Source organism: Amblyraja radiata, chromosome 31 (assembly GCF_010909765.2).
Source record: "Amblyraja radiata isolate CabotCenter1 chromosome 31, sAmbRad1.1.pri, whole genome shotgun sequence".
In the NCBI taxonomy this organism is placed as follows: domain Eukaryota; kingdom Metazoa; phylum Chordata; class Chondrichthyes; order Rajiformes; family Rajidae; genus Amblyraja; species Amblyraja radiata.
This window is the reverse complement of record NC_045986.1, coordinates 25990498-26012178: the sequence shown is the minus strand read 5'-3', so window position 1 is coordinate 26012178 and position 21681 is coordinate 25990498. Positions and strand designations below refer to the sequence as shown.

The 21681-nt window shown below is 43.7% G+C and overlaps 1 protein-coding gene across 2 annotated transcripts; it reads left to right on the top strand.

The window, feature by feature from the left end:
* Positions 1-2921: 2921 nt before the first annotated feature.
* On the top strand, positions 2922-21077 carry slc45a1 (solute carrier family 45 member 1). Of its 2 annotated transcripts, XM_033048203.1 has the most exons (9): positions 2922-3256; positions 6910-7341; positions 9101-9193; positions 11512-11736; positions 12069-12763; positions 15156-15309; positions 16921-17097; positions 19464-19669; positions 20409-21077. In XM_033048203.1, the coding sequence occupies exons 2-9, from the start codon at positions 6948-6950 to the stop codon at positions 20670-20672; spliced, it is 2208 nt and encodes a 735-aa protein (XP_032904094.1). In that variant the 5' UTR covers positions 2922-3256; positions 6910-6947; the 3' UTR covers positions 20673-21077. The 2 variants fall into 2 exon arrangements, with proteins under 2 accessions (XP_032904094.1, XP_032904095.1); XM_033048204.1 differs by lacking the exon at positions 19464-19669 and having other exon boundaries at positions 20409-20558.
* The last annotated feature ends 604 nt before the right edge of the window (positions 21078-21681 follow it).

Below are 21681 nucleotides of genomic sequence, written 5' to 3'. Positions count from 1 at the left end.
CCGTTCCCTACTACAGGGGTCACCTATCCATTTTCTCCAGAGGTGCTGCCAGACCTACTGAGCTACTCCAGCACTTTGTGTCTATATAGAAAGTTTTAAACTTTGGCCAGAAGGCATGTTTTATTATCCTTGATTCCTCTGGGAGCAATTCACTTAATTTTGCACCTTGTCCCCAAAGTTTCATGAGTAGCGATTTGCAGAGTCAACTGGGATGTAACTATCTTTGTTCTGCCCAAATTTAGTACCCAGTTTTGATGCAGGATGATCAGTCTAGAATAATTTGTATTCATTTAGAAACTGATCATTGGACACTGTGCTTTATGGCTGAAAATGAAAACATGGCAAATCTTTAATAATCTCATGGTTTGGGCAATTATAAGCACTTCTGCATGTCAAATATTTATTACATGTAGTTCTGCTATTACGTGTGTTTTCATAATTAAAAGTTGACATTACGAGAGTAATGAATTTGGGAACATTTTGCATTACGTGGACCGAATTGGCTATAATATGATTTTGATCGTGAACGAAATAACCATTCAAAAGGATTTTGAATTGTCCCTGGTCAATTCGTCCCTTCCCACCCAAACCACCCCCTCTCCGGGCACTTTCCCTTACAAACCGCAAGAAATGCTACACTTGTCGCTTTACCTCCCCCCTTGACTCCATTCAAGGACCCAAGCAGTCTTTCCAGGTGCGGCAGTGGTTCACCTGCACCTCCTCCAACCTCATCTATTGCATCCGTTGCTCTTGATGTCAGCTGCTCTACATCGGTGAGACCAAGCGTAGGCTTGGCGATCGCTTCGTCGAACACCTCCACTCAGTTCGCAATAACCAACCTGATCTCCCGGTGGCTCAGCACTTCAACTCCCCCTCCCATTCCGAATCCGACCTTTCTGTCCTGGGCCTCCTCCATGGCCAGAGTGAGGACCACTGTAAATTGGAGGAGCAGCACCTCATATTTCGCTTGGGCAGTTTGCACTCCAGGTATGAACATTAACCAGGAAACAGGCCATCTCGGCCCTTCTAGTCCGTGCCGAACACGTATTCTCCCCTAGTCTCATCTACCTGCACTCAGACCATAACCCTCCATTCCTTTCCCGTCCATATAACTAACCAATTTATTTTTAAATGATAAAATCGAACCTGCCTCCACCACCTTCACTGGAAGCTCATTCCACACAGCTACCACTCTCTGAGTAAAGAAGTTCCCCCTCATGTTACCCCTAAACTTCTGTCCCTTAATTCTCAAGTCATGTCCTCTTGTTTGAATCTTCCCTACTCTCAGTGGAAAAAGCTTATCCACGTCAAATCTGTCTATCCCTCTCATCATTTTAAAGACCTCTATCAAGTCCCCCTTAACCTTCTGCGCTCAAAAGAATAAAGCCCTAACTTGTTCAACCTTTCTCTGTAACTTAGTTGCTGAAACCCAGGCAACATTCTAGTAAATCTCCTCTGTACATCAGGAGGAGGAGCCATCTTGGTGAACGGCTGCTAGCCAGCAGCCGTCCGTTTTAAATTCGTTTTTTTTATAGTTTTTAGTGAGTCCTGTTTTTTGTTTGTAGGGGATATGGTCTTTTTAATGTGGGGGGTAGGTGTAAACTTTATTTCTAGGTCCCTACCTGGTCGGTGTGGCAGCCTTTTCTCCGGGCTGCCCGTCGACCCGTCCTCGTGGCCTACCTGCGGGCTTGGAGCGCCGTTTCCTGGCGGGGACCGCCCAGCACCTCGGCCTCGGCGGCGGCACAGCGTTGAAGCGCTGGAGCGGAGCGGAGTGGAGCAGGCGACGCCTTGCCTGGGTCGCAGCGCTGGAGAGACGCGCTGGACCGCCGAGAGCAACATCTCCGGGCTGCGGGTCTGCGGAGCGGAGAGGCGGCGTGCGGAGAAGCGGCAGTGCGGAGAGGCGGCGCCGACTTTTTCATCGGGAGCCTGGGAGCTCCAAACTGGCGCGGCCTTGTCGGCTTCGGCAGCCGCGGGCTCCAACCAGGAAGCGGCCGTTCCAGGTGGCCCAGCCGCCGAAAGGACTCTCCCGACGCCGGGGCAAGACCACCCGGTGAGAACGGCCAGGGACATCGGGCCTCCGTAGAGGCAATTGCGGTGGCCTCAATAGGCCTGACTTTGGGGTGAACATGGGGTGGGGACTGGACATTGTGCCTTCCTCCACAGTGCTATCCACTGTGGGGGGATGATTTTTTTTTTGTCTAATTGTAGTCCTGTAGGTCTGTGTCCAAGATGGCTGCCGTGAAGAGAGAGTGGACGCTGGCGCGCTTTGGCTGCCGCTGCTCTTTCTTCACACTGTGTTTTTGATTTTCTGTTTTTGGATTGAATTCTGTTTTTAATTTGTGTCTCTGTGATGTCTTTATTACTTGTTATATTCCGATTATATGTTATTCCGATTACTATGTAAGGTGTCCTTGAGATGTCTGAAAGGCGCCCATTAAATAAAATTTATTATTATTATTATTATTACTCTCTCTATTTTGTTGCATCCCTCCAATAATTAGGCGACCAAAATTGTACACCATACTCCAGACATTGACTTCTCTAATTTCAGGTAGTCCTTACTTTCTTCTCCCTTACCTTCTCCTCCTCTCCCTCAGCCCACTGGCTCCACCTCTTCCTTTCTTCTTCCCGCTCCCCCACCTTCACATCAGCAAAGATCCTATAGCTATAAGATCTTTGCACATCAGTCTGAGGAAGGGTTTCGGCTCAAAACGTTGCCTATTTCCTTCACTCCGTAGATGCTGCCTCACCCACTGAGTTTCTCCAGCACTTTTGTCTACCAACCATTCAAAAGGATATGGGAAAGGATATAGCAATGGAAAGGTGGCACAGAGGCAAGGGATGCAGAGAGCTACTCCCTTCCTCTCCTGCCTTGCTGCCTCCTTCGATCGCACCCCTTTCACTGGTCGGCTTTTACCTGTTTCAATTCCGAAAGCTTTGAATGCTGCCATTGCCTCTGTATCTTGCGATTGGTACATTTTGGATGTATTATCCACCCACAAACTTCGTATCATGGATGCTTTGGGGTTTGAGTTCTGTTTCCCTATTGGTTAGCGATGCTGCACCAGTCTCTTGTGCTGTCTCTGCTTCTGTGTCCAGGACTCCGCTGCATCCAAGATTACTCGCTGCACTGCCGTGGCATAACGCAGGAGGGAAGGAAGGCAGAGAGATTAGGGAAAGGCAGCATGAAGGAGGAGGCGGGGTAGACCAAAGCTTCCACCCCAGGATCAGGATGCAGGAAACGGCATAGACGGAGGTAATTACAGTCCTTGTCAAGCTGAGCTTTTGTACGCAGGCTGCTGTAAAAGATGAGCAGCCGGTGCTACCTACCAGGGGCTGATGAGGATGCTGCACAGTGCAGCTCGCCTCCCAGTCACATGCCGAGAGTATTGAGAGCGAAGGATGATGGAGGCTTAGTGGTGGGCTGGCTTTTTTGTTAATTTTTGGCAATTTGCGGACGCTTTTGATTAAGAGCAAATAAACGATAAGCTTGAAACAAAGGTCATGAGCAGCAGTCAGGAGCAATCGGAGAGGAATTCAGGGGCGATAGAAAAGACGGGAAGTGATTAGATCAAGGTGTGAATTGCTGCTGTTTTTGAATGCGCAATAAGGAATGGCATCAATTATTACAGAAGGGCTTAAATGTCATTCTATTGTGAACTCTCAGCAGCGGCATATATTTGGAAGGCACCGTGTGTGGTCGTGCATCAGTGTGGCCGGGAGAGAACTGCTACATCACGGGCCCACCCGCTTCACTCGGCTGCCTCCAGTATCCTTCACACACAAATCTAATCACCATGTGTCAGATCTGCCCAGGGCAGTCAGCTGTGGAAAGCTGTTAATATTTCAATCCTAAAACTAAAGCACCATGTCACCGGAATCCCGTATAGGCCGCACATATGGTTAAAGATAGAACATTTTGGACAAAAATCCAAGCAGCCAACGCTTCAGGGCGAAGACCCGTCGTCATTCAAAGCATGTATCCATCATAACTATCATCAACACTAGCACAATCTCCTCAATATTATGTTATTCCATCGTGCGTGCTGGTTTGAATGAAGGTGTACATTTCTGATTATGGACAAGATTGGATATTTAACAAACAAGGTATAGCCGACTGTGTAGGGGGAGTGTGCTGCAAGGAATTGTAGATGCTGGTTTACACCGACGATAGGCACAAAATGCTGGAGTAACTCAGCGGGTCAGGCAGGAGAAGGAATAGGCAACGGTGAATGGGAGGAGTATGTGTGAATGAGAGGATTGCCTGGAAATTGGACACTAGACATTTTTGGTGCACTCGACGGGTGCTGCTTATAGAGTTAACACAAAAACCGTGAAACTGGCATATCCTTGCGTAAATATAATATTATTGTGATTTAAATCCCGGCCTACATATTTCTTGAGCCGCTTGATGTCAGGACGGGAGGCAAACAGCGGCCTGCAGGTGGCGACTCTCGGGTAAGAGATCTCTCCATGGTATGGCGAAAAACGGGAGAGGAAAACTGCATCTGGATCTCCAGTACAAACCGCTTCCCCCAACAGTAATGCGGCTATCACCTCGAGTTCATCACAATTTCGACTTTACAGAGGGCATCTGGCACCAATTCTTTATACGCACTAAATCATGGAAGAAATGTTTGAATAAGGTGGCACTTTACACCATTAATGCTTTGCTACTTTTTGTGGGACATTTTAAGTAATTCATGAAGATTGTGGGTTATAATATTTTCATCCAGTCATTAAATATTTAGAAGCTGTGAGAGTTTATGATGTTCATCACATGGGGAAAACATGCCCAGTTTTAGGTGTGAGCGTGTCCCTGGCAAGCATATGTTACCCATAGATAATGGTCCTTAAAAAGATGGCGAACCCCTTTCTTAACGAGGCAATCCATCTAGGGAAGCAAGGATGTTGCATATTGTGTTTTTGTGACTTCTGATTTGGAGAACAATGGGAGTGAAATTCCAAGATTTCGATCTACTGACCATGAAGGAGCAGTAATATGTGTCTGGGGGAATTTTAAGATGGTATATCGAAAGTAGTTGACTGGGCCCTCTTGTTTGGAGATGATATGGCATGTGAATGTTACGTGGCAACTGATGCCTGAACATTATCTGGACTTTACTCCATGCAGGTGTGGGCTGAGAGGTTGTGAATAGAATTGATCACCATGCAATCCATCAGTGAACACCCCACTTTTGACTCATGAAAGAAAGAAGGAATGTAATTTTTGAAGCAACTGAAGGTGGGTGAGTCTAGGACCCCAATTGAACTCCTGCAGAGATGACCTGATGATGGGGTGACTACAACCATCTTCCTCTGTACAAGATCAGGCTGCAACTCTTGACATCCATAGATTTCAGCTTTACTGGGGCTCCTTGATGCTGCACTCGAGTAAGTGCTATCCTGATGTCAGCAGCAACCACTCTAACCTCAACCGTGGCATTCGGCTCTGTTGTCCATATTTGGAAGAAGGCTGTAATAAGATTTAAAGCACAGTGGCAAAACGCAAACAGTTATTGATGAGTGCGTTCATAGAGAGTAAGTGCTGAGTGTTAGCACTATCAATGATTCGATCATTTTGATGATAATTAAGTATGGACTGTTTGAACATAATTTGCCAGAATAGATTTTCCTACTCTCTGTGAAAAGAACATAGATAGGCATTTTTCCACATTGTTGGGTAAAAGACAGCCGTAATGGTATGGGAACAGCTTGGATGTAGGTGCAGCTAATTCTGGAGTGCAAATCTTTGTTACAACATCTTTGATGTATCTGGCCCCATTGGGTTCACTGTGTCCAGTGCATCAAAATGTCTGAAGTCTGGCCTCTGTGATGGTGGGATCTTACAAGGATGCTGAGATGAATTGTCCATTCAACATTTCCTGCTGATTGTGTTTACAAATTCTTGGGTCTTGGAATGGTTGGAGACATTTCAAAATGTGCCAGCTTTGCTTTTTTATGCAATGTACACGTATAAATGTGCACATCTATCAAATTACCTGTGACAGGGAGTGAAGCCAGAGAGCAATTTGGTTTCTTTATTCAGCAAACACAAAGTGCTGGCAGTACTAAGCCGGTCAAGCAGAGACGTTGCCTGACCCTCTGTATTTCTCCATACTTTGTATTTTGCTCAAGATTGCAGCACTTGAAGTTTCTTGTGTCTCTTGGTCTCTTTATTTATTTTCTCCACTGCCCCTCCACACTACCCCAATGATTCCACTCCTCTCACTGCTTCTCCCATATACTCTGCATGCTCATCCTGTAACCCCAAACAATTTCTATTGTGTCCTTTTCTCCCATCTTTCATCCACTCCTAGTTACAAACATCTTTGAATCAGTACATGGCCACTGGTGATCAGGGCTTTGATATGGTGCAATATTCTTGAGGTTCAGCTCCTTATTCATATCTAATGGCAATGGAAGGACGCATACTTTATAGCACAAATGGGTTGATGTAAATGATTACAATGCAGCTGTGCTTCCTTCATCCTATTTCATCTCACAGTTTCTCTCAACTTTTTGTTACTTTCTCTCTAATAATTTTTCCATTCGATCCTTGAATGCATCTACACAATTCACCTGAGCAACCCTTAGTTCTAGTAGGTTTCACATTTTAATTGTAGCTTAAAGAATTTTCTATTGGATTTATTAACTGTCGGGGGTGAACATTGCTTTACGAAAACATCTTTTCTACATCTGCCTTAACAAACCTTTCTTAATTTTAAACTGTGGTTCTATTGGTAAGTTCATGGGGAGATGAGGAAAGAAAATTCTCTGAAACATGTAAATTTAGGCAGGATTGTTGCAAACTATGTGGAAACTAATGATGGTGAGGCCTGGGTCGGTAACTGTTCTTTGCGATTGGATTGCATGTAAATAACCCAGTCTTTGGTCTTTCCTATGCAGGAAGAAATCAATCAGAGGAAAGTGACCAAGGCAGCACCATGAGCTCCCCAAATCCAACCACGCCCAGTGATGCCCTCTTCCCAAACCCGACTTCTCAGGAAAACCGGTGTCCCTCAAGCTGCACCTTCCCCCATTCCACTGCCCAACACATCAGTCACCGGGCGAACAATTACAAGCGTCATCCCAAGAGAAGAAAGTTCATCAGGCCTTCCCCCCCTCCCCCTCCCAATACGCCAATTCCCATTGAGCTCCTTGATTTCAGTGAAATTCCGCTGCGACACTCCTTCTGGAAATTGCTTTTCAACGGATGCATTCTCTTTGGGATTGAATTCAGCTATGCAATGGAGACAGCTTATGTCACCCCTGTCCTCCTCCAGATGGGTCTACCAGATGAACTATATGGCATGGTTTGGTTCATCAGTCCCATATTAGGTACAGTAATTCCACTTTATATATTCAGAATGTACCATATTTAGCTCTGCATGGAGGGTCCAGCCCAGCTATTGTATTGGCCATAGAATGAGGAATATGTGATTCTTGCAGTTCTGGACATGTATATAGAAGAACAACTTGTGACTGAACAAGACTTGCATTTTATAACATCAGGAAGTCCCAAAACAGTTTATGAAATAATTTTAAAATGTTGTAAGTGACCATAAATAAATATTTAATTGGAACAAACCAGACTCATCATATGGTCATAAGGAGGAGCCAGAGGTCCATGCATTCTCTCTCACATTTTGAATTCTTCATCTTCTTTTCCAGATTTGTTCAAGTTTCTGTTGTTTCCACAAAAACAGGCTACTCAGCCCAACTGGCCAACGCCAGTGTTTATGCTCTGCATCAGTTTCCTCCCATCTTGATTCATCCCATCCTATCGGCATATGCTTTAGTTACTTTTTTCCCCTTATATTTGTCTTGCTTCTCCTTAAATGCCTCATTCTGTATAGCTGTGACAGAAGAAGAGCATTCCCAGTAGAGAGGCAAATGGTTGAGGACTTTTACTGCTTTTATAAATGCTGGAATATCTCCTCCTCCATCTTTGATCAATAGGTAATGTCTGACATATAACATGCAAGTGTGATTGAGGCAGTGCAGCGTAGGTTCACAAGATTGATCCCTGGGATGGCGGGAATGTCATATGAGGAGAGATTGAAAAGACTAGACTTGTATTCACTGGAGTTTAGAAGGATGAGGGGGAATCTTATAGAAACATATAAAATTATAAAAGGACTGGACAAGCTAGATACAGGAAAAATGTTCCCAATGTTGGGCGAGTCCAGAACCAGGGGTCACAGTCTTAGAATAAAGGGGAGGCCATTTAAGACTGAGGTGAGAAAAAACCTTTTCACCCAGAAAGTTGTGAACTTGTGGAATTCCCTGCTACAGAGGGCAGTGGTGGCCAAATCACTGGATGGATTTAAGAGCTCTAGGGGCTAGTGGAATCAAGGGATATGGGGAGAGGGCAGGCACGGATTATTGATTGGGGACGATCAGCCATGATCACAATGAATGGCGGTGCTGGCTCGAAGGGCCGAATGGCCTCCTCCTGCACCTATTTTCTATGTTTCCATGAGATACTCAAATTCTCGTGTTGTCCATTACTAGTGACAGATTTTTTTCTTCACTGTCTAGTTCCTGACTGAATCCTTCTCCTCTTGGAACCATTTCAAACTACCCAATTATCAGGGCAGGAATTCTCCTGAGAACGGCAATCCCATATTAATGTGATAGCTGGATATAGTTCATTGAGCAACTGGAGCCAAACACTGTGAGAACTAAAGAGAAAGGGCGAGATTGCCCATTTAGAATGGGGATAATTTACATGAACTAATCAACCAGCTAATCTTTCAGATGTGGGGGAGAAACTAGAGTTCTCGGAGGAAATCCATACAGTCACACTGAGAGCACCCATTGGCAGGATCAAACCTAGGTCACTGTAGCTGTGTGACAGTATCGCCATACTGTTAGAGGTATCTTGTGGGAGCAGGGTCAACATTGCCACACAATGGCAAACCTGTTCAGGTTCAAGCGTGTTATGTTCATTTAGGGAAGAAGATTCAGTGTTACAATGCTGTAGGGAGATGTTGCAGGGTCAGGCTGCTTTACATTCTTGTTCAGGTGATTCACTATTATCATATTGTGGGATAACTGTGGAGAAGGTCTCAAGTCTCGTTATTTGTGGTTGCAGGTTTCCTAGTTCAACCAGTATTGGGAGCCTGGAGCGATGGTTGCTCATCTCGCTTTGGCCGTCGTAGGCCCTTCATACTTGTGCTGGCAATTGGTGAGTTATAGTTTGATGTTATCTCTGAAGAAAATTTCAGTCTCAAGAGAAAGTTGACAGAATTGAACTGGGTTTCGAAAATATAGTGCATGATTGATTCCATGAAATGCAAGGTTTAAGACCCGGCGACACTCGTCAAATAGAGTAACTATTCAGAGAGTGGATGTTCATTGAAGACTTTCTCATTCATGCGAAAATTACATTATGGAATGAATAATTCAGGGTGGAAAGTTTATACAGAGAATAAGGTCATTCTGTGTGTATTTTGGAGAGGGAAGACCCAAGCATTTGAAGAGTAGATGGGTAGGTTAGTTGGATGTAAATGGAGAATAAATGGGTGAGTAACATGGAGGGGAAGGGAAAAAATACACAAAGTGCTGGACTAACTCAGCACTCAGGTAGCATCTCTGGAGAACATAAAGAGGTGACGTTTCAGGCAGGACCCTTTTTCCAGGTAGAGGATGAAGCAGGTTGATGAAGTGAAAGATATGGGAAGGTATGCATCAGTGGGTTTGCGGAATACGAAGAGAAGGTGGGTCAATGGGGACTATGGTTCACATTGCTTTCCACGTTTGATTATTGCATTGAATTTTAATATCCTACTTGACTAAGCAGGACCCGTTGGGTCCCTGTCACACGGGAGGCCTGGTCCCCCAACGCAACCCGTTCCCCAACGCAATATTCCACCACTCACCCGTTCCCCCAACGCAATCCGTTCCCCCAACGCAATATTCCACCACTCACCCAGAGCCCCCAACAGCGCAGGCGCGGCTCATTTCCCCTCATTCCCCGGCACTCCCTCCCCCTCCTCTTCATCTTCCCTCTTCTTTCCCCTCTCCTCCTCCCCTCCCCAATCCCTCCCTCACCTCTCCCTCCCTCTCCTTTCCCCTATCCTCAGTCACTCCCTCCCTCCCTCCATAACTCCTCTCCCCTCCCTGCAGCAAGGGGCACCACCGTCCCAGCCATGGCGGTGACTGACAGGAGAGGAGACCAATCTGCGCATGCGCGGTTTTTAAGATTTTTAAACCGTAATAACTTTTAAAGTATACTATAGATCGGAACAAAACTTGTTGCACTTGCAGCACAGGAGAATGGTGAGTCAGGTGGCGAAAAATCGTAGTGGTTTTGTGTACCGATTTTGCGCAAATAGAAAAACCACATGCATGCCGATGGTTTACTAAATTAAAGTTCTTGATATTTATTGGTTAAGGCTGCACTGATATTAAGCCCTCTTGATTGGGCACTCATGGGTGTCATCAGCCATGTTTTAAGATATTCTTCAACTCTGGGCAGCCAGCTTGTTAGTCTGTTTTGAGATTTAAGAGGACATCTGTCTCAGAATATTGTACACACCTTGTGCAGATGTCTTCTTTGTTACAAACCAGCATAGAAGTCATTGCAGTGAATAAGCATGAGACGATCACTGAATGCCTTGACTATAACATTCCACCCTGCAGCAGTGTGAAGTCAAAGGATCCCTAAATCCTAAAGCTTGCTCATTTTGACTGACATCACTATAAATTGATATAGCCAGATTACCTGCCTCATGTATTTATGTATTACCAATTGTGTGATGCTGCAAATATTTCCGGCAGAGGCCTGGAATGAGGCAAAATGGTTGAGAACAATAGCTATTTTGGTAGCCATTGATAAAGCCTGGCCTCCATATCCAACAGGATGGAAATCCTGTACAGCAGGCTGCCAAAAGCTATTAATCCAGTGCCGGTCACCTCCTAAGCTTCTCTGAGCTGGATTTCATTGCTGACTCCTTTTCACTGTGGGTTGCAAGGTGCTGACTGTACTGTTCCCGAGACTCTTCTAAACTCTGCAGTATTGCAGGATACTGGTGACGCTGCTGGTTAGAGCTGCAAAACCTATTTATCAGGGTGGCCCCTCCAGCACTCAGAAAAGTTACACTTTGACACCGCAATGATTCCCTGTCCAACTTCTGTGAAGAAAGTCTTCCATAGAGTTACTTGAAAAAGGAGCTGTGAGCTCGGAATCGATGACAGGTTTTGGTTATCATCTGTTTGGCTCCTGCCCAATGCTCTCACCTTTGTTTCACTGGGAAGTTCTGAGAAGCTCAGGCAACCCTTATGCACTGGGCTGAAACCCCCAGAGCCTACAATTTTGCTCTTAATGAACAATTGCCCTATTGAAATAGCTAAATAGCCTCTCCTCAAAGGTTGCACATGTGGCTTAGATTAAAAATGCAAGTTGGGAGTCAAGTTTCCAATGTGGTGTGCATTTGCAAATTTAAACTGGCTCACTTCCTTTCAATGTGGGTTTGATCTTCTTACTGTGTTGCTTTGTTCCAGGTGCACTGTTTGGCCTCTCACTGCTGCTTAATGGCAGGGACATGGGTCTTGCTGTTGCTGACACAGTCACTAATCATAAATGGGGCATCATCCTGACCATCTGTGGTGTTGTGCTGATGGACTTCAGTGCTGATTCAGCAGACAACCCCACCCACGCCTATATGATGGACGTCTGCTGTCCAGAGGATCAGGACCGGGGCCTGAATATACATGCACTCCTGGCAGGTTTGTCTCCATTCAACAACATTTCATCACTGATTTATGACCCTAATGAATGAGTCAGATACGGGGGTACACAAAATTGCTGGAGAAACTCAGCGGGTGCAGCAGCATCTATGGAGCGAAGGAAATAGGCGACGTTTCGGGCCGAAACCCTTCTCCAGATACGGGGTCTGGTTAGAACATATCCTTGCATGACATTTTCTTTCCTGCATTATAAATGAACACTAACCTTTCCCTTCCCTCTACTCAGTTGTGTATGATTGTTCCACATCCACTCACAATGGAATGAGATTTGCTAGTTTGCCGCATAATGCTTCTCTTTTAAATCCATCTAGGTCTGGGAGGCGGGTTCGGTTACGTCGTTGGTGGGATCAAATGGGATCAGACCAATTTTGGAAGAGCTTTAGGAGGTCAGCTCCGGGTTGTCTACATTTTCACAGCAATAACACTGTCTGTCACTACTCTTCTGACGCTGACAAGTATCCCAGAGAAGCCACTGAACGCACAGGGCAAACGGAAAAAAGTGATGAAGAGCCCGAGCCTTGCGCTACCTCCCTCTCCACCAATGGCACTTGATTACGACAGAGGCCAGACTACTGGCCAGAGTGTCACGAGAATCTACAACGGTATGACCAGTCCCATTTCCCCACTGAGCCCCCTCACCCCCAAGTATGGGAGTTTTATGAGCCGTGACAGCTCTCTGACCGGGATTAACGAGTTTGCCTCATCCTATGGAACTTCCTATATTGACACGGTCCTGATTGACTGCTACACAGGAGCCAATGACCAATACCTCAGCATGCCCAGACACGCCCTCAGCTCCAGTCTCCCCCGGATACCTGACGAAACTGAAAATGAGGAAATGGGATCTTCGATGGTTGTTGAGAATCCCGAGAACCTGCAGGTTGATATCACAAGAAATTCAGCATCAGGAATTCTCAAAAGGCCGGAGACCTTGAGTATTCCGAACAGTTACCTGGCAAATGGCGGTGACAGTAGTCGGAGACGGACAGTGACCTTCAGTCAACAGGTACAGATACATCAAAGGAGCATACAGTTCGGTGAGGCATGGGGCGGGGTTGTGGGGGATGGAGTAAGCCTTTGGGAGGTGGAGGGCACTCAGCATTTGGAGGGCGATTGGCAAAGAGAGCGGCCGAACAGTGCGACGAGGGGGCAGAGTTGGTTAGGAATTGTGTGTTCAGGACTAATAAACACAGATCATTGGTCAGTTTGAGTATTATAAAAACCCAACTGGTTTTCGAATGATGTGGCCACTTAAGTGGGTCAGTTAGGCCCATACCCTCCCACCCTTTCTCCACAGAATACCTTCCTCTGGTCTCCATAGGTTCAGACTTCACCTGGTCAAGTCATTCCAGAAACACAAAAACTGGACCCAGCTTCCATCCAGTAATGTTGAGCATTTTGAAGACATAATGAATTTCCCTCAGGAGAGTTGTCAGTCCCATTGGGAATCTCACCAGCACATTATCAATGTAATGTACAACATGCCCGGCTGAAAAACCTAGTAACCAATTGCAGTTACGCACAGCACTTTTGGATACAGGTACAACATGTTCGATTTGAAAAGCAGGATGACTCGCCCCCTAAAATTTGTGAATCCCTTGACCAGTTTTTGAGAGTGCCTTAGAAGGCACAGCCATCGTTTCCTAATGTTTAGGGATAAAACTATTCCTGGATCTGAGAGTTGATAATCACCCCACCGGAATGACTGGACTCTCATTATTTCAGATGCTGAACTCAGGATTATTCACGTTACAGTGTTCCAGTGCCACCGTATGATAGAATAAATCTGGTTTTAACACCCTGACCATGAATTCTGTTTGGTCCCAAACTTCACAATCCCTTTGCAGATTTTGGATGATGCAGGACTGGTTAATGTTGCAGGTTTGTTCTTCTCACTACATTCATAGCCTTGGGAGTTCACAAGTTCATTAATGATAGGAGCAAAATTACCCCATTTGGCCCGATAATACTCCACCAGTCAATCATGGCCGATCTACCTTTCCCTATTAACCCAATTCCTGCCTTCTCCCCATAATCCCTGACACTCGTACTAATGAAGAATCTGTCTGCCTTAAAAATATCCATTGACTTGGCCTCCACAGCTTCCTGTGGCAATGAATTTCACAGATTCACCTCCCTCTGACTAAAGAGATTCCTCCTCATCTCCTTCCTAAAGGAACATCCTTTAATTATGAGGCTATGTTCTCTGATCCTAAACTCTCCCACTATTGGAAACATCCTCTCCACATCCACTCTATCCAGGCCCTTCATTATTCGGTAAGCTTCAATAAGGTCCATCCTAAACTCCAGCGAGTATAGGCCCAGTGCCTTCAAACGTTCATCATACTCATTGCTGGGATCAGTTCACATCACCCTGGTACAGCATGGGATCGGTTAGTGTTAAGTCCAACCCGTGGAAAATGTTTTGACTTAAAACATTGACCATCTCCACTATCCATTGGCTTCTTGAGGGGATTATTCATCAACAGATGAGATGACCTTGATAGTTCTGTTTTTGTCTGGGCTTTGAAACAGGCTAAAATGTTTAACAGATTTAACAATATTCTCAGGAGTGAGCTGGTGCCTCTTAGGCACAGATGCATTATAGCAATTTATGATCCCCAGAGAATCATGTACATGATTCATGAGCTGTATTACACAAAAGCTTGGCAAATTGTTGTTTTTTTTTGTTATGGTGCCAAACCTAAAAGCTGCCAGTGTTTAATAAGACATTGGGTTATGAAAAAAGCACCTAAATCAGTGTAGAGATGTCTATGACTTTCGGATAGTTGTGATATATTTGAAGTTCAGAAGTAATTGTTGCACATGAATAATGCAATGTTTGTCACCATTGCATTATTTGAAGTTTCAATCCCAGGGTCCACAAGTTGAAATGGGAAATGGATAAGAGATACATGGAGAATTGGAGGCAAGTATTGATGAGACAGACTAAGGGGAGAATAATGCCTCTGTCCCACTTAGGAAACCTGAACGGAAACCTCTGGAGACTTTGCGCCCCACCCAAGGTTTCCGTGCGGTTCCCGGAGGTTGCAGGTAGTGGAAGTTCATTATGGGTAACTTCATTGGGATATGATTTCAAATTGGTAATAAAAGTCAAATTAAAGTAACATCTTTATACAAAAGATATTGGAGCTGTGGACAAGAGTGAAGCACATTGAGACATTGTTAAATAGGATCAGGAGATAATTATTATATGTCCGGAGGAAGAAGTAACCTATATCCTGAGAGAGTATGCAGAACGGTTGAAGGGTACATTGGGAACCCCAGTGAATGTTGGCATCTTCAGGGCTGGAGGCAGGGAGGAAGCCATAAAGATGCAGAGATACAGGATGAGCTGATAAATTTAGATTGCAGTGACTGATTTAATCTTGTTACAGGTTGCAAACATCTTGCTGAATGGAGTGAAATACGAGACTGACTTGAATAGCGCAGAAGAATTATCTGAGAGGCCGCTCTCCACATCTGTCTTGTTTTCATCAATTTGTCAGATGCCAAAACCACTGCGGAATCTGTGTGTCAATCACTTCTTGGGTATAACTCTCGCTATCTGTTCAGCTGTCATCAAATGCTGTGCTGTAAATACTGATCTGTGGAAGGCTAGGAATAGAAGTTGAGAAGTAATTTGAATACAAGAGCAAAGTGGTCATACTGCAATTCATGCAACTCATTCAACCATATCCACAATGATCTTCATTAGGTCTCTCTACCTAAGAAAATATCTCCTTGCAATAGAGGGAGTGCAGTGAAGGGTCACCAGACTGAGATGCTGAGGAGAGATTAAGCATTCTGCATTATGCTCTCTAGATTCTAATGGAAGGAGTGGCGAACTCATTGAAACATACAAATTATTTTTTAACATGGCTTAACAGAGAAGATGTAGAGATGATATTTCCCCTGGCTGCAAGTCCAGAGCCACTCAGGACTGAGATGGGAATACATTTCTTCACCAAAAGAGGCATGAATTTGTGGATTTCTCTACACAAGATGGCTATGAAGGCCCAGTCCCTGAATATTTTCAGGACAGAGATCAATAAGTTTTTGAATGTTTATGGAACTGAGGGATATGGGATTAGTTCAGGAAGGCGACACTGTGGTAAAAGATCAGCCATAATCTTCTTGAATGGTGGGGGAGGTAGGGAGAGCTGCCTGTGTCCATTTCTTACATTCTTAAATATCCTAGCAAGACAGCAAGGGATGAGCTCTGCACACAACACTGAGTCGGCCCTACTAAAAGCCACAATGAACATTTTGTCTCTGACATTAACCACAGTTCTCACCCTTAGAATTATTGAGTTATACAGCATGGCAACAGGCCCTTTAGCCCAGCCCATTCATGCCGACCTAATACCATTCCTTCTCAGCAGAGATGCTGCCTGTCCCGCTGAGTTACTCCAGCATTTTGTGTCTACCACGATTTAATAAATGTATATTTTAACTCAAATTCATGTGATTATAAGAGCAGGTTAGAAGTTGGATATTCTATTTCAAGTTACTTAACATCTGACGGAACAAAGCCTTTCCATAATCAATGAGCACAAATCAGGAGTATGATGAAATATTGTCCATATACCATGATAAATACACCTTCAACTTCACTGGTGAATCTCAACCCCATTTAGGATATAACAGCCCTCTTGACTGACACCGCATCGCTCACCCTAAACATTCACTCTCATCACTTGGTACCATCAACAAAATGCACTGTCGTTATTTGTTAAAGTTACTTAGTTAACACCAACCGGCTCTCAAAATTAGAAATGGGCAAGGACAACACCTGCAAGAGATTATCAATATATGCAATTTCTTCTTCAAAATACATTCTAGTCTTGAAAATATATTACCAATCCTGCGTCATTACTGAGCCTAAATCCTAGAGCGTTTCCAATAACACTGGGAGTACCCTCATCCAGTGGACTGAAGGAGTTCAAGTTATCTCACCACTATCTTCTCAAGGAGTTAGGAATCAGCAATAAATATAAGCTTTGTCAGCTACATCCACGAGCTGTAGATTGAAAGAATGATTTTAATAGCCTAATCTGTCCATATGCTTCATTCTGTGCTGTATGGTTAAATAAGATACACTGCCTAATCTTAAACCCTTGTGAGCTTTTTGTTTATCACTAGTGTGCTCTCTCTCTGCAGGTTGGCTGTCATTTGAAGGGATGCTGCTTTTCTACACAGACTTCATGGGGGAGGTGGTATACGGGGGGGACGCCAAGGCACCTCTCGACTCGGAAGCATTTCAAAAGTACAACACAGGAGTGAGCGTGGGCTGCTGGGGAATGTGTATCTATGCATTCAGTGCAGCTTTATATTCAGGTAAGGCACTGAATCTACACTGTGGGACTGCTCAAGCACCAATACCAACAACACAATGCAATGCCAAAACTAGTTACATATTTTTGACAAAATACATCACATGAATTTGAGTTAAAATATACATTTATTAAATCGTGGTAGACACAAAATGCTGGAGTAACTCAGCGGGACTGGCAGCATCTCTGCAGAGAAGGAATGGGTGACTTTTCAGGTCGAGACCCTTCTTCAGATTGATGTCAGGGGATATTAAATCGTGGTGTTGTATCTCATTACACCAGTAAAACTACATAATCTTTTAGACTAAACCAGAATGTGCGCCGGTAATTTGTCCAAACCACCGTGGAACGGCAAATCTAAAACCCTCATTATATAATCATGCATCCAATTTCCTAACTATCGCTACCAATAGCTTGACAATCTCCCCATAGATCTTCCTTCCCCTTATGTCTCTCTATCCCTTAACACTCATGATTCCAGGCTTGATCCAGCCTGACCACCAACCGTCTCTCCCCCACCCCTACCAGCCCCAAGACCTTTGGACAACCTCTGCTAGCTCATCAGTAACAAACATAGCTGTGGTTATCTTATTGTCCTTGGATCAAAGGCCTTTCTTCATGTTTACTTTAATAATAATAATGATGGATGGGATTTATATAGCGCCTTTCTAATACTCAAGGCGCTTTACTTTGTGCCTCATTTGGGTAGAATCTGGCTGTTGGGCCCCTACAGAGTGCAATGTCAGTGAACCCTGAAGGCGTGCAGGATTTCTACACCGATGACCCCTGTTCAGATTCAGTACTATGCTGAATTCCAGGCAGTCTCATTGTGGATTTGTCTATTTGTTGCCAAAGGGCAAGGTACTCAATTCTGGGACATTGAATTTTGTAATTAATCTGGGAGTATCTAATCTGTTACATAGGGAGGCCTCAGGAATGGCAGTCCAATGCTCTGTAGAACTGGAAGAATTTGTTGACATTTGTTGCGTGCAAGTTCCATGTTGTTGGGATTGGCAAGTAGTGTGGTCCATAAATCATATTCAGAATGATTAATTCAATGCAATAATATAAACAAGTAAAAATATCCATATACCATCATTTTAAATTGTATTGGTAAAACAAAAAAAAGCCAACAAGTATGCCATGGCAAATATGCAATGTCAACGATACAGAATGGCCATATTTTTCATGGGTGTGATTGCTATGTTTTCTGTGGGCAGTGTGGTCATATTTGCTGAAGTCAATCTTGTCCTGCTGCTGTGGCCATATCGGCTATTATGAAAGATGGCCGTGTTTATTGTGAGCTGGGTAGCCATGTCTGTTTTGAGTACTTGTTGTGATGGCCAATTATGCAGTAGGTATGGTGGCTGTGTATATTGAGGGCATGGCAATCATATTACCTGTGACAGTATACTCTGTGAATAGGGTATCAGTAGGGGATGTGTGGCTCAGTTTTAAGACGATCTTGACTAATTCTGGCAATGGGAATTCATTAAGAATTTCTCTGTAAAAAAAAGACAAACAGAATGGACAACTGGATCTGTGAAGGTAGCTCCATCAACTGCCAACATCCAGAACATTAAATGCATTCTTTAATTCTGATAATTATCCAAGAAAAACATTTTTTCCCTCTGTTTCTGGTAAAACAAAGTGTTGCCACAATTTTCTGTGAGTTTATCAGATTTCAGATTTCTATTTGTCCTTATTATTATACGCAAACTGTGTGCATACCCCCGAGAGTAGAGTAATTCTCCATTGACCAAACACACTCAGAGAGCATGGTTTCTGTGCAGAGATTGTGAAACCTGTTGATTGAGCTGAGAGAAAACAAGATCTGAATGTCTGCAAAATTGAACCACAACCTCTTTTTGAAGCAGCAATTCGTATCAAAATGTGGAACTGAACTCGAGACTGTACCTTATGAGCCAGCATGGTGTGTGAAAGCACTGGCCAGTGTGGAACTAAATTATGCAGTACACTACCATGGCATTCAACAACTGCAACCTGAGATGCCAGCACCTAACTTGGCAGCATCCAGTTTGCCAATGGTCACCACTTTAGCATCATTCAGCATGCCAGCCCTACACAACACATCACCACTCATCACACCAGGATGCAATAAATCATAATCCATTATACTAACTCTAACTTTATCTTCAAACATTTACTCTACTTTTCTCAACACATTTTCGGCTTTGTTTTACACATTTCTCATTATGCAGTATTTTGATTTTCTTCAGCCATCTCATTTAAGCATCCAACACATAACACCAAAAAGCCCTTGCAAAATTATGACTGCTCTATAACCCTGACCATAACCACTGGATCCAGGTATCTAGTGTTCTATCACATGTTCCTTTCTTTCTACAGCACTGTTGGAGAAGCTTGAAGAGCACTTCAGTATCCGAACTCTCTACTTCTTTGGTTATCTATGCTTTGGAATTGGCACTGGCATAGCTACTCTGTCCCGGAATAGCTATGTTCTTTTATCACTTTGCGTTACATATGGGGTCCTGTTTTCTTCACTCTGTACTCTGCCCTACTCGTTGCTGTGTGAATACTACCAGAGCAAAAAGGTATAAACTCATAACAAAAGTGTACACTCACATAATGCATACTATAGTTAATAACAAAACTGCATCCAACCAGCATCGGAGAACAGTTTTTGAGTTGCTTTTGGTTCTGCTTTTTTTCAATTTTGTGATATAGGAGACTGAGCCAAGAGCTTTTGTTGTTAAAGTTTGTAAGGATTTACCATGTATCTGATCAAAGCCAGAGAGGTGGAGAGAGCAAATCAATGATATCTAGGACTATTGCATTGTCAGCATTAAACATTCTCCTGAGATTGGGAGACATTCTAGTGAGAGGGACATAATTTGGAGAACAATTTAGGAGTTTAACAATTTGCAGAATTTGTGATATAAGATCGTAAAGATAAAGAGGCTACTCCACCTTGATCTATACTTATCCTGAATATGTTTAGTGGGTTAGGGTTTGAATTTAACCTGTGTTGTACTTGGACTATTTGATGGAACAATGTCGAGGGAGCTTTATTATGTGTCTAATGCATCTTGTATCTGCCTGTGGAGCATTTGATGGGTCTGTGTAACTTTACCCAGAATCTAACCTGTGCTGCATATGCTTGAGAGTGCCAAGGTGCTGTCTTTGACTGAAATGGATAATATTTAATTCACATTGACTTTTTTTAAAAAAGTTATCATTGTCTCTTGTTGGTTAGTTATTCCATTGATCTTTTGTTATGACTAATGCTGATGGATATCTGTCTCTAACATGCAGTATATTATTCTTTTCTAGTTTGTAGGACCGCATGCGAATGGGACTAAGCGAGGGATGGGTGTGGACATTTCACTCCTGAGCTGCCAATACTTTCTTGCACAGATCATCGTTTCTATTGTAATGGGCCCGCTAACATCAGCGGTCGGTAGTGCCAGTGGGGTGATGTACTTTGCCAGTCTGACCTCTTTCATCGGGTGCCTGTACTCTTCTCTGTTTGTAATTTATGAGATTCCTCCTGATGATGAAGTGGAGGAGCACACTCCTCTCCTCGTGGACACCTGATAGCAGAAGTTCCACGTGCAAGCCATTCAAAGAAGTTGCAGTTGAAGTTTCGCACTTTTTCCAAGATTTCCACAACCAAATCATCATTGCATAAAAAGAATTAGAAATGATGGACTAATTCCTCTTATTTTTAAATCTGTGCCAGTCCCTCTGGAATATAAATGCAAAAATATATATGTAATATATAATATAAAAGCTATGAGAATTAATTAACTAGTGGCAGTGATATGCATGGGTTACAAGTAAAAAGTCTGCACTTCTCTCAGGCGCATGTGACCGTGTGGGAGTGGGGCCCCAGGCACAGATTGTGGCAACACAAGACGTATCATGTTACCAAGGGTTTGTAAACCATGTGCATCCTGTGCATCCCCGTTTTATTTCCAGCCATTAAAAACTGTTCAACTACATTAGGTCTTTCCAAAATAAATGTCCTTTTCGCAGTGTTGGAAAGAGTTGGGAATATCACAATCGATCACAATCACAATAATACTTTATTATCCAAGTATGTTTTGCAACATACGAGGAATTTCATTTGCCAAGTCAGTCATACAAATAAAAAGCAACGGAACACCCAAAATACATTTTAACATAAACATCCACCACAGTGACTCCTCCACATTCCTCACTGTGATGGAAGGCAAATAATATGATAGGAGTTGTAGAGTGGGAGTGTGAAATATTTTCAGTTAAAGCAATCCATTGTCCATGGAAGGCAATATGTGTTAATGCAGTCCACAAAACCTCCCAGCCCACAGTTTTGTGAACCACAGTCTTAGTTTGTGAGATTCCTCATCCCATGTAAGGTGGAGAATAGGCTCACTTCAACCCTGAAAAATATCCAAAGGGTAACGAGTGGTTAAATTGAGAACATAGTGAGAATGATACATTGTATGACAGTCCCAGGTTCCATCTTTACTTTAGACTTTAGAGATTAATTGCAGAAGCAGGCCATTCGGCCCACCAAGTCTACGCCGACCAGTGATCATCCCGTACGGTAATACTATCCTAC